Raw genomic sequence first — 13,985 nt, forward strand, 5'->3', positions numbered from 1 at the left:
GCCGATTCTTCAAAACTTTTAAGGCACATTGAAATATCTTCATAGTACATGTTTAATTATTCTATCCATTTATCCTTCCAGTGTCGCACCAGCCCTAGCAAGAATACAGCACGAGGCAGGAATAATCCTTGAACTAGCTAGTGCTGTGACACCATGTCCTCACATTTTTAATTATTAACAATATAGATTATTTAAATGATGTTAACATTTTTTCTGTATAATGTAATAAACATATTTTGCTGCATTTCATCTTAAAAATGATACAGTCATCATATGTAAATACGCGTTTCTAAAGTGGCTAAGGTTGTGCAATATTAAAACTGTATCGCAAGTTTACAGTGAGGTAATTGTCCTAATAAGTACAAACAGTTCTACAAGGAGCACTTGATGGACTGATTGTGTGTGTTTATGAACCGCGATGTCCCTACAGAAAAGGCTCTGAAGCGTTTTTTTGTATGGGAGCAGTTCAATAGACAGTGCGCATAGCTGACGCAGCGTGTGCTTGATGCTGTAAACAGATAATTCTCTTTCTGAACAGCTGCTGTAGAGCTTTGTGTGATTCCACACTCAGATACAGTGGGATAAATACTCTGAGTGGTGCATTGAGAGGAACAACACTAAAGCAGCTATGGTATTTGGAATAGTTTGGCCATTCCGTGGGCCATTATATTGTTACAGGCTAATTACAATCAGATGCCATAAACTAATAAAAAATATGCAGTTAATTTCAGTGCATTTGATAAAGCCAGGTCAGCGATGTGGATCTAAAACAGTTATCGAAGTTAGGAGACCTGGGTTCGCTTCCCAGGTATTCCCTGTGTGGAGTTGGCATGTATTCCCTGTGTCTGCGTGGGTTTCCTCAATGTACTCCGGTTTCCTCCTACAGTCCAAAGACATTCAGGTTAGGTGCATTGGCGATTCTAAAATTGTCCCTAGTGTGTGCTTGGTGTGTGGGTGTGTGTGTGCGTCCTGCGGTGGGCTGGCGCCCTGCCGGGGGTTTGTTTCCTGCCTTGCACCATGTGTTGGCTTGGATTGGCTCCAGCAGACCCCCATGACCCTATAGTTAGGATATAGCGGGATGGATAATGGATGGATGGATTTTATTTTTGTGAATATAAATTGACTTTTGCAAAAGCTTTGGCCAGAGTTAATGATGGTATATTTTATTCAGACTGCAGTATTATTATATCTTTTAATACTCCAGAAGATTTACTTTTAGTTTCAGAGATTTTTTTACTCTAATTATTGCATTTGATTATAATTTTTCAATACAGCGTAGCACTGCTGCCTCGCAGTAAGGAGACCTGGGTTTGCTTCCCGGGTCCTCCCTGCATGGAGTTTACATGTTCTCCCCGTGTCTGCATGGGTTTCCTCTGGGTGCTCCGGTTTCCTCCCACAGTCCAAAGAAATGCAGGTTAGGTGTATTAGCGATCCTAAATTGTCCCTAGTGTGTGCTTGGGGTGTGTGTGTGTGTGTGCATGTGCCCTGTGGTGGGCTGGTACCCTGCACAGGGATTTGTTCCTGCTTTGTGCCCTGTGTTGGCTGGGATTGGCTCCAGTAGACCCTCATGACTCTGTGTTAGGATATAGCGGGTTGGATAATGACTGACTGACTGACTGACAATACACTAATATACCAGGAGGAATTAGTGTGTGTTTGATTACGAGCACTGCAAAAGTATGTCAATGTCAATGAAAATTTATTTATAGAGCACATTTAAAACAACATCAGGAATGGTGTAGCCAAAGTGCTTAATGTTAAAACATACAATAAAGATAAGTAAAATAGAAATCAAATTCAATAAATTAAATACAGCCAGCAGTGAGTTAAAGAAAAGAAAGAAGATGACTAAAAGTAGGGAAAGCATCACTTTTAGTGAATGTCACTGGAAGCTACAGAATAGAAATGTTGAAGGTGACACCTTAATGTAATGAGGTAAAGAGTTCTACAGACAAGGTGCAGCAGCAGCAAAAGCCCTGTCCTTCTTAGTTTTCCACTTTGTATGAGGGACAACAAGAGACAGCTGACTGGTAGATCTAAGCTCTCTGGGTGGTTGGTGTAAAACACACAGTTCAGATAAATAGGCAGGAGTAGACCCATGTAATGATTTAAAAACTAGCAATAAAATTTTAAAGTAAATTCTGAAGCTAACAGGCAGCCAGTGTAAAGAAGATAATATTGGAGAAACAGAATCAAACTTCCTTGCCACAATCGGGCATCAGTATTCTGAACAAACTAGCTCTGAAAGTGAAACAACATCAAAAGATTCCAAGACAATGCCATGATTAACAACAGGAAGTACATAACCAGTAGGCACAATGCCAGGGCAGATAGTATCAATTTTTCTGACAAAGAATGAATGAAATTGCACCCAAGTATCGTTTGTGTTTAATTTAATTTCAGATTCTTATCTTTCTTTTTATATTAATTGATTTTATAAATTACATTGCAATGATAGAAACTCAAATCGCTTTTCTCTTCTTTCTTAAATTAAAATCAAATCAAAATGTAGACACTCAAAGCATCATGATGCACCAACATTGATGGACTGAAAGCCAGAAGTCTACGTGACCATCATCATCAGGTCCTTCCATGAAAACCCTAAATACAAAGAGGACTGTTTGACTTATGTTAGGTAGATTGCCCAGAAGGGACTGGGCGGTCTCTTGGTCTGGAACCCCTACAGATTTTATTTTTTTCTCCAGCCTTTGGAGTTTTTTTTTGTTTTTCTGTCCACCCTGGCCATCGGACCTTACTCTTATTCTATGTTAATTAATGTTGACTTATGTTTATCTTTTATTGTGTCTTCTATTTTTCTATTCATTTTGTAAAGCACTTTGAGCTACATTTTTTTTGTATGAATATGTGCTATATAAATAAATGTTGATTGATTGATTGATTGATTTGGGTTCCATTGCTTCCATTCTGAAAGAGCCTATCACAGCTTACACAAACAGTGTACCCATCATATACTAACTACAGATTGAGACTAAACTTTCAGATGTCACAGTTCATACCATAATGTCTGTTCACTTCATTCCTGATTTACTGTTCCTGGTAGGACACAGTGAGCTTAGAAACTCTGCTCCAGAACCTTATTTTAGCTGTTTGTACCTACAATGCAATTCTTTTGGACATAACCAGAAATAGGAACGTAACTGACTGGTTAATCAGGGTCTGATGCTTGCACATTTGTTTTTTTGGTAAGAATAAAATTAACACCTCCAAATGTGAGGTTTTACACTTTTTCCACAAAGCAGTCATTGTCTCTATATAAGTTGGGTAAGTTTTGAAATCTAGAATAAATTCTTTTACCCACACCACAATTTCTACTATAATGTGACGGTGTCTACTACTGTCATGTCTACTGTTAGGTTTTACTTTATGCCTAATAATGGCAGGAGATAAAAAGGGAGTCACATGTTAGTGCTTAGTATGGCTTTCATGGGGACTGATTTTCAGGGGTAAATCAGGGTGTAACACTGATGCTGTTATATCTTTTTTTCAGATCTGGGACAGTATTGTTGAGGACAATTTTAAATATTTATGCATATTTATGCATTTCACTTAATAATAAAGTCACATTTTGACTGGCAAAAAAATAAAACACATTTTTACCTGAACATATTACCCCAGCATCCTCTCCTGGACCACAGTCATGCTGTCCCAGTGAATTATGATTACAGGACATCAAGGACAACTCATTTCCGTTGCAAACTGTATCATCCATCAAGATCTGTCCATTGCCTTTTCCAAAGTAGGCATTTCCTGGTGCTGAGATAGCATAGCCACAGTCCAGCTCTCTGCAGACAACTTCAGCATCGGTCAAATCCCATCCATCATCACACACGGTTCCCCACTGGTCATTATGCAACAGCTCCACTCTTCCAGAACACTTGTTGGTTCCATTGACAAGTCTGATGTTGATCCTGGCACCTGTTATTAATGAAAGAAGATAATCAATAATGTCATTTAATATCAAGTTCTTAAAAGGTTTCAGCATTATTTTAGCTATTATAAGTTGTAAAAGGAATTGACTCGACACATTTAAAAAGGTTTGGGGCAGCCACCCGTATATTATTCCTGGCTGCAAAAGATTCTTTGTTAAATACAGAGATGTTCTCTATACTGTGTCCAAAACAGAACTGATGATGGTATGTCAAGATGGCGGCTTTAAGGGATAGGACAGGAAGTGGTGTAAGGGGACCGGAAGTGATGTTCTTCATTAGTCAGAGTAGATGCCGGAAGTGATAATCTTCTAGGCGCTAGAAACAGAAGTGATATTCTTCTGGGCACCAGAACCAGAAGTGACGTCATCTGTTTTAAATCAGACAGGTTTTTCCGCGGCTGGTCTGAGAGATAACAGGAGGTTTAGTGCACCCCGCCACCTCCTGGCCTGGTGTGGAATTACCTGTGCTTGGTCCATACAACGTCTTCCTAGTTGCACATGTGTGACAAAGTTTAAACAATAATATGAGAATAATATGGCAAAGTTTACTGCTACTATGATGGGCTTTGGCTTCCTAATTATTTTAACTGATTATACATAAAAGTGACTGAACAGAAAGAATTTGCCCTTTAACATTGTTTTTATTGTCATGAATTGACTTTTGCAAAAGTTTCATCTCAAGTTAATAAATGCATGTATTATTCAGACAGCAGTATTTTTATATTTTTATATACTCCATATTATTTATTTTTATTTTCAGATATTTTTATACTCAGAGCATTGCATTAGATTGATATCTTTTTCAATGCATTAATAAACTAAGAAAGATCAGTTTGTGTTTAATTACAAGCATTGCAAAAATATGGCTTGCGTCAACAGAAATTAAATTCTGCATTGGTTTGTGCTGTTTCAGTTTCTCCATCTTTCTTTTTTATGTTTATTAACTTTATAAATCACCTCAAAAATGAATAAAGCTCAGATCAGTCAAATATTTAAGTATTTTGTTTCTAACCTAAAATCAAGTCAGAGAACAGAAGAAAGGATCCAAATAAATGTTGGGAAATACATCTTAATAATTCAGATTCTTAAATTCATTCATTTGGTTTGGGTTAGCTTCAGAACAGATTACACATTTTTTAATACTTTAACTTTCAAAGAACTGTGAAAAATATATGGATACCTTCAAACCTTATGGTGGATTAGGTCAACTTGGTTGGGGCTGATTTAGTCGAGATACAGTAAGTAGGTGGATTTATCTAAGATATGAGTTGTCATTTATCTTATTTGGTCCAGCCATTCTTCCCGGCCAATACCCCCAGGCCGCCAGATGGAGCCCTCCCTGCAGTGTGAAGGTGCCCCGAAGTCCAGCAGGGAATCCTGGACAATGGAGTTTTTATCTACAGCCCTGCTGGATACCGTGGGGGCCGCTAGAGGACGCTGCAGGGAGGAGAAAAGAATATTTTCCCTACGCCCCGGAAATACGTTCGAGTCACATGGACAAGAGGAATGACGTGCTTCCGGGGAGAAGAAAAGGACTTTTTATCTGACCCGGAAGTGATAGGAGATCATATGGACTGGGGATTGGAAACACTTCAGGGTCAGGGACTATAAAGGAACTGTGGGAACTCCCAGACAGCAAGCTGAGCTGGGTGGAAGGGTGGCAACGCGTCTGGGAGAGGAGGATTGGTTATTGTATTGATTAGTGATTGATTATATAAGTATTGTGGAGAGGAGGGTGCTTTGTGCACTGTTGATTAATAAAAAGTCAATATTTGGACTTTTACCTCGTGTCTGACGTCTTGGTCAAGGGTTCAAGGGAGCGATAGCGCCCCCTATCTGAGATCCTGAGATTTTGTATCACAGCTAAAACAAGCAGTGTAGCCAACATATGGCACAGTTCACACCATAATATATCTTCATTTCATTTCTGATTTGCTGTTCCTGGTGAGAATTGCAGTCACAAAGGCGTCATCCTAATTACTGTACATGTCCAGGCCACCTCAATTGGCCTCTCTCAATCTGGAAAAGTGGGAGAAAGTAAGCTCAGCAACTCTAGAACCTCATTTTGGCTCTTTGTATCTGTAATGTCATTCTTTTCAACAGTAATGAGAACTAGGAATGTAGACTGGCTTGATAACCGCGTGGAAGGATTTAGCCTCCACTTCACAATCAGGAACTAGGGCCTCATGTATAAATGGTAATTACGCGCAAAAATGTTACATAGGCCCATTTTCACGTTTATGTTGATATATATAAAAACTAAACTTGCCGTAAAGCCTTCACATTTTCATGGCAGCCTCAGACCTTGTGCACATATCTTCCTGCTCGGTTTTATAAATGGGTGGCACCCAGCATCAAAGCAGTGCTACTGTTTTTGTGTGGTTTCGCTTTCTTTTTTATATTTGTATCCATGATGCAGGCTTTATCAGATACACTTATCTGTATAGCTTATTTACAAATATAAAGCACTTGATTGTAATCGATCTATAACAATATAATGATGCGCTATTCCTGCTACAATGGCTGCTTTAGAAGAATTTTAAAAAAGCATGTATTTAGAGATCATACTGATTTCTTGTCCCATGATGATGACTGTCTTCTAAGTCAATTTAGATTTACAAGAGCTATCAACTTGGAGCTGTGTCCTAAGCTGGGGCTGGCTTTTCAAAAGCAGACTTTGAAGAATTGTGTTCCCTCTGGTTTTTAACCATAGGAGCTTTTCAACATAACTGGTTGACCGATCAGGTATTATTTAGTCATCACTGAATCGTGCCATGCCAACTGTATGGGATGGTGTTATTCACTTGTCATCCAGATATATAAGCTTTCCTTAAACATCAAAGCTGAATCCAACAGGGGGTGCTAACTCCATGGGAATGAGTTCTTTCATGATTGCAGCGTGTTACATAACCAGAATCTATATAGAAATAAAATAAAAGATGATACCCTTCCCTAGTGATGCGGCGGTAAGAAATCACACAAGAGAAATAATGTAGCTTTGTTTAATGTTGGCTTATGCTGCATAACAGACAAGGAAAGCAAATAGCAATACCTAGTCCAGGAGTGGAGGCCTAATGTGTAGAGTATGCCAAATTTGTTGCTACAGTGAAAGGATTTTCAGGATTGGATGACGATATCTCCCATCTGTCCGTCGGCTTCCAAGGTTTGCTTGGCCTTTTTCCAAGGCTTTATACCGTTTTCTCCATGGGCAAGCCACCACTTACTTGAACATGTAATTCCAAATAAGGCAACAATGATACAGTTTCATGCTGACTTTGACAGACAAAAATAGTATACAACAGTTCTCAGTCTGATTGCACGTTTTCCAGCTGTTTTAAACTGTCTTATGTTATACTGCTTGCCTAGCAGTTCTATATGGTTAACCTCTGTGCTAAATCTGGCTCTGTGTCATCTGTGCATGTGAGTAGAAAAGGAAGAAAACTTACAAGAAATATTTGCACAGAGCACAGTGACATATTAAACATATGCTTATTACAAAGCGCAGTTTTCATCAATGTCCATTTTTCGCAAATGTAATCGGAGAGGTTGACTGCACGCACATTACTGTAATGGCTCCTTCAGAGCATGAATTTGCTTATAGAATGCATTTCCACTCTATTAAAATGAAAATTATTTGTCATGTGAAAATGCATCTCATTAATGTTTTGGTGAGATATGTAAGTGTCTCACCATTAACTGCAGCAGCTCATGGCTCAAATGGTGTGAATCCTGGAATTAGGCTACTTCCTCCAGTGGTGTTGACACTCAGACATTGGGCTGTGACTTGTCTTTTCACATCGACTTCGATATCTGAACGCTTCTTTTTTATTATGGACACTGTGAGACTTTTTGAACTTAAATTTTTGAGTACATCTGCCACACTGTACCATCCCATTAATTTCCTTTTATTGCTTATACTACTGCTAAAGCCACCAAGTACTACATTTTTCCTTGCCTTCACTTCACTGAGCAGGACCTCTATTTCACATTTGCTAAAATTCTTCTTTTTAAGTCATGCTTTTGCCATTATCTTTTAACAAAACACTGAATGGAAGGGGCTATTTATAGTAATTTGCATATTTAAATAGGTGAAATTCTGGGAGGAGTCAGGGTGGAGCTGTGTATGCAAGTGTATGTGCATTAAAATTCATGTTGGGATTTATAAAGCAAAAATGCATAGAAATTTGCTTATGCACAGTTTTATGCATCTGATTTTTTTTTTTGTGCATACGCACATTTCTACTTTTGTCTTTATGACATGTTTTAAGTTTGAATTCCAAGCAAGGTGATATACATGAGGTCCCTGATGATTGAACATTTGTGTTTTGTCACATAAGAATAAAATGAACAACTCCAAATTTGACTTTCCAGACTTTTCATACTTTGTTGACACAGTATGGGTTGGGGTGAGCAGATGCCCCCAAAGTGACAAAGTAGAAATGATAATATTGATAATTACAGGAGGTTTTTTTTGTCACTTGCATATTTTATACTCTATACTTTCTACTTATAGCCTACTACTTTTTTAGTTTTACTGCTAGGAAAGCAATAGTCTATTTATAACTATAGTGTTGTTTTACACCATTTACACATGGTGGAACAGATGAAATCTTTTGAATATTTAAAGTAGACTAAAGAATAGAGTGCTATCACAATAGCTCTAGTTAGATTTTCAAATTATGCCTTATTATGCCAGGAGATAAATACAGAGTCAAAAGTGAAGGCTCTGTGTGGCTTTTATGGGGAGTGATTTCAGGGGTAAATTAAGGAAGAGATTTGGGTGTAAGGTATGTTCTTTTGTATCTTTTTCTTCAAATGTATCTAGGGGAACAGAAAAAGTCCAGGAAAATGAACCTCAACCACACCCTTATTTTATGCATATATATATTTTTTATGATCATATTTGTTAATTTATTTAATGGGAAATTGTTGATTCATTTATGTTCCCATTGGCATTATTGCGAGAATCGGAAATGGAGAAGTTACTAGCTGTTCCAATATTAACATGGTGGCGTATTGCAACTTTGGTTATTTTTGGCAGATTTCCAGGACATAGTGAGAGAACAAGTCAATATGCTGGCCATCTAATTAATGAAGGAACAGTATTACAAAAATAACAGATAATGATTTCTGATTTTTGTGCCCCACCCGGTAATGTTAATTAAACATATATTCCTCATTCAGAACAATTCATGGGAAACACAAGTAAGTTTCAAGAGTTTTTTTAACCAATGTGACTTTAGTTTTGATCAAGAATCCTGTACTTGCTTGTTAAATAAATGCTAAATTATGTTTATTATCTCTTGTCTTATAGATAAGCCTCTCCAATGAGTGACAGCTCTATTTGTCAATAAGCATCCCAGCTTCTCATCTATGTGATCTGAAATAATGCTGTTTATTTAGGAGCATCACTCAGTATCGAGTAGAGGTAGTCAAAGTTTAGTTTGAGATTCACAACACTTAAAAAAAATTTTGCCTAAACAATTTACCCCTGCATCCATTCCTGAATAGTCACTCATTTACTAAAGCAACAATTTCCACTACAGTGTCTCAGACGCTACTATTGCCATGTTTATAGTTTGTTTCTGCTTTAGACCTAAATGTCAAGAGGTAAACAAGGAGTCATGGAGTATGGAGTTGATGGGGACTGATTTCAGGGATGCATCAAGGGATGGATTTGGGTAAAATGGAGGTGATTTCATTTCTTTCTCTTCAGATCTATGACAGAAGAGGAATTCCGTGACAATGTTTAACAATGCTCCTTATTTATAAATTTCATTGAATAATAAATAGATTTAGTCCAATTTTACCTTGAAAGTGCCAAAACACAAAGAACATATTACCCCGACATACTCTCCTGGACAACAGTTTTGGTGCCCCAGTCTCACTTCATCAGGCTCACAAAACATTAAGAAATGATGAATAATGAGTCACATTTTAATTATACTGAAGAAGTCACAATTAAATAAAAATATTTACCTGAACAAATGACTCCAGCATCCTCATCTGATGCACAATTATGTTTTCCCAGGCCATTATGCCCACACTCCAACAGTGATGACTCACGGCCGCTACAAGACACATCATCCATCCAAATCTTTCCACTGCCTCTTCCAAAGTGGGCATTTCCTGGTGCTGAGATAGCATATCCACAGCCCAACTGTCTGCAGACAACGTAAGCATCTCTTAAATCCCATCCATCATCACAGACAGTTCCCCACTGGTCCATGTATAACAACTCCACTCTGCCAGAACAATTGTTATTTCCATTGACAAGCCTGATGTTGGCACCTAAAGTTAAGCAAAGAAGATACTGGGTAATGTTATTTAAATATAGGATTCTAAAAAGGTTTTAGCATTATTTTAATTATTTCGCAATAAAATTATGTTATGAGAAAGATTTTAGCTACTGGGATAGGCTTTGGCTTCCTACTTATTTAACTGAAAAACTTGATTATAAATAAAAATGGATGGATGAAAGAATTTACTCTTAACTTTTTTTTTGTTGCAATAAACTGACTTTTGCTAAAGCTTAAGCTGTAGTTAAGAAACAGATATATTATTCAGACAGTGGTATTTTGATTTCTTTATATACTCCAGGTGATTAATTTTACTTTCGGATATTTTTTATACTCAGTGCATTGCATTTGATTTATAACTTTGTGAATGCTTTGATATACTAAGACAGTCAACTTTGTATTTGATCACAAGTATTGAAAAAGTGTGGTTTGCATCAAGAGAAATAAAATTCTGTGCTGGTTTATTTTTCTGCACTATCATTTTTAATCTTTGTTTTTTTTTTTTTGTTTATTGATTTTATAAATTATATTAAAATGAATAGAACACAGATCAAAAGCTTTTTTTTCCTTCCAGATTAAAATCAGATCAAAATGCAGAAGAAAGGACCAGAAGAAAAGTTAGAAAATAAAACTTTGAGTAAATGGGTTGTAAGTCCCTTCATTTGTTTTGGCTTAACTTCAGAACGGATTTGAACTTTTCCTCACATTAACTTGCAGCACTGAAAGATGAGCAATATGGACACTGTCACAATATACAATTGACTACTGTAGGTCAGCCTGCATGGGGCTGGTTCAGTTGAGATACAGTACATGGATTTATCTAAGAGGTGTGTGAGCATTTATCAAACTAGGGTATGGAGTATTTGTTTAATTGCTGCTTTTCATTAGTTCAGTCCTGAGATAGAATCTCACAGCTTAAACAAGAAATGTAGCAACCATATACTAGCTAAAGAGTAAGACTAAAGTTTCAAATGGCACAGATTTTACTATGATATCTCTTCACTTTATCCTGCTGAGGGTTTCAGTGACAAAGGTGGCATTCTAAGTACAGTTCTGCGTCATCTTAAATGGCTCCCCTCAATCTGCAAAAGAAGGAGAGAATGAGCTCAGCAACTATTCTCCAGAACCTCATGTTGGCTCTTTGTACCTGTAGTTTCATTCTTTTGGACGGTAACATGAGCTAGGAATGTAGATTGGCTTGTTGAATCAAAAGTTTTGCGCCAGGATTTACCTCCCACTTTGCATTAGTGATTTCTGTGGTAAAAATGAAATCTAAAACTCAATATGTAAGATTATAGACACAAAACAGTTAATAATATAAGGATATAAATAGTCATATGTGAAGGTTTAGTGTGGCTTTATAGGGACTGATAAGGGGTTACATTAGGGGAAAAACATGGGTGTAACTCTTTTTTATCTTTCTCTACAGATTGAGGACAAGGGAGGAAGTACAGAACAAAGTTAAATAATGCTGTTTATGTATGAATTTAACTCAATAATAAATAGAGTTATAGAGTTGGTCACATTTGCCTTGAAGGTGGCAAAATGCTTGTTTTTACCTGAGCAGACTACCCCAGCATCCTCTCCTGCAGTACAGCTATGCTGCCCTAGTTCATTATGTTCGCAGAGTGCCAAGGATGACTCATTTCCTTTGCAAGCTACATTATCCATCCAGATCAGTCCACTGCCTTTTCCAAAGTGGGCTTTTCCTGGTGCAGAGATGGCATTATCACAGCCCAGTTGTCTGCAGACGACTTCAGCATCGGTCAAATCCCATCCATTATCACACACGGTTCCCCACTGGTCCTTATGCAACAGCTCAACTCTACCAGAACACTTGCTGGTTCCATTGACAAGCCTGATGTTCATGCCAGCACCTGATATTAAGGAAAGGAAATAATAAATAATGTCATTTAATACAGGAATTACAAAAGGTTTCAGCATTATTTAAGACATTAAAAGTTTAAACAATGATATGGCTAAGTGTACTGCTACTGATATACACATTGGCTTCTGACTTATTTTAACTGGTTAAATGATTATAAATACTCTAAAGTTGAATGAATGAAAGAATTTTCCCTTATTATTATTTTTTTTTTTTTGTTGTTGCTATGAATTGACTTTTGCAGTTCATGTTCAGCAGTATTACAATATCTATATACTTGAGGAGATTTATATTTAGTTTGAGTCATTTTTTACAATTATTATTGCTTTAGAGTTAAGCTTATTTCAATGCTTTAATATACTAGAAGAAATCTGTTTTTGTTTGATTACAAGCATGGTTTGCATCAATAGAAATTAAACTCTGTGCTGCTTTATTTTTCTGCTCCTTTGGTTTTTTATCTTTCTTTTTAATATTTATTCATTTTATAAATCACCAAAACACAGATCAGTCAAAGATTTAAGATTTTTTTTCTTTCCAAATTAATATCAAATCAAAGTGCAGAAGAAAGGACTCAAACAAGAGCAAAGAAATACAATGCAACCTAATTATTTAGATTCTTACATCTCTTTATTTGGTTTGGGTTTGCTTCAGAACTGATTTGAACCTTTTTACCACTTTCACTTAGAGAACTCTAAAATATATATGGATTCCCGCTTGACTTGTGGTGGGCTAGGAGCTTGGACAACCTGGGTGGTTCATTTGATATGCAGTAGGTGGATTTATATAAGACCAGCTGACCCCCGTGGCTCCGCCCATGTAGTAGTGAAACAGGACAGCAAGGAGTGCCCTGCCCGGCTTCCTACTCCTGACATCACGCTTCCCCATCCCCTCAGTCTGCAGCCTCTGTCTCAGATTAGCGTGAATTTATTGCTCCTTTACATGAACTATGATTCTTAGTGCGATGAGAGAAGTCGTAAAAGCAACCAGAATGTTCAAGCAAGTTCTAGAAAAAAAGCCCAATCTAAATCTGTTAAGTAGTTCTCTCATTCCCTAGCTAAGCAGATGTAAGATTCGCCCTGAGGCTGGTTCATGAGTGAGGAGGGCACTGCCCTCCTCCCCTCGGCCTGCTGCGACTCTCTTGGATTCGTGCAAATAAATTGGTACCGCAAGTGAACTATGATACATAGTGTGATGAGAGCGGTCAAAAAATCAACCGGAAAGTTCAAGCAAATTATAGAAAAAAACCTGATCTAAATCCATCCATCCATTTTCCAACCCGCTGAATCCGAACACAGGGTCACGGGGGTCCGCTGGAGCCAATCCCAGCCAACACAGGGCACAAGGAAATCAATTAAGTAATTCTGTCGTAAAAAGGGACTTTAACTACTCGAATATTAACTGGGATAATAGCATTGTACAAGAGGAGTTTTTAGAAGTAATTAGTGACTGTTTTTAATACAGTATATTAAAACACCAATGCTTTTGTAATAATCAGAATAGAATTGAGGGTGTAGAGGGGATAGAACCACTAAGGTCAAGTGAGCATAATATAATACTGTATAGTTTTCAGTGTTTTGTTAAGACTAAAAATGTTAAGTTTAACTTTGGTAAGTCAAATTTTGAGCAGATATGGGAAAAACTAAGGAGATTAGACTGGGATAAGTTTTTAAGTTTGGAGACAGTCGAGGAGTAATGGAACAAGTTCGAAAAGTTTTACAATGCAAGACAAGTATGTGTCTTAATTTGGAATTAGTAGTATTTAAAAAAAACCTCTGCAGTGGGTTAATAAAGATAAATTAAAGGAAAACAATAGCTGGATAAGACAAATAAGACTAATAACTCTAGTGCGAAT

The 13,985-nt window shown here is 37.2% G+C and overlaps 1 protein-coding gene across 1 annotated transcript in view; it reads right to left on the reverse strand.

Moving 5' to 3' along the window:
• The window catches only part of LOC120542356 (deleted in malignant brain tumors 1 protein-like), a 31,115-nt gene that overhangs the window by 7,372 nt on the left and 9,758 nt on the right, over positions 1-13,985 (reverse strand). Inside the window, exons 2-4 of the mRNA XM_039774749.1 lie at positions 11,808-12,125; positions 9,929-10,240; positions 3,619-3,936 (exon numbers count right to left, since the gene is read on the reverse strand). Of these exons, the coding sequence (XP_039630683.1) occupies positions 3,619-3,936; positions 9,929-10,240; positions 11,808-12,125 (948 nt within the window). The remainder of the gene's footprint in view (positions 1-3,618; positions 3,937-9,928; positions 10,241-11,807; positions 12,126-13,985) is intronic.

This window comes from Polypterus senegalus, chromosome 13, assembly GCF_016835505.1.
Source record: "Polypterus senegalus isolate Bchr_013 chromosome 13, ASM1683550v1, whole genome shotgun sequence".
Classification (NCBI taxonomy): domain Eukaryota; kingdom Metazoa; phylum Chordata; class Cladistia; order Polypteriformes; family Polypteridae; genus Polypterus; species Polypterus senegalus.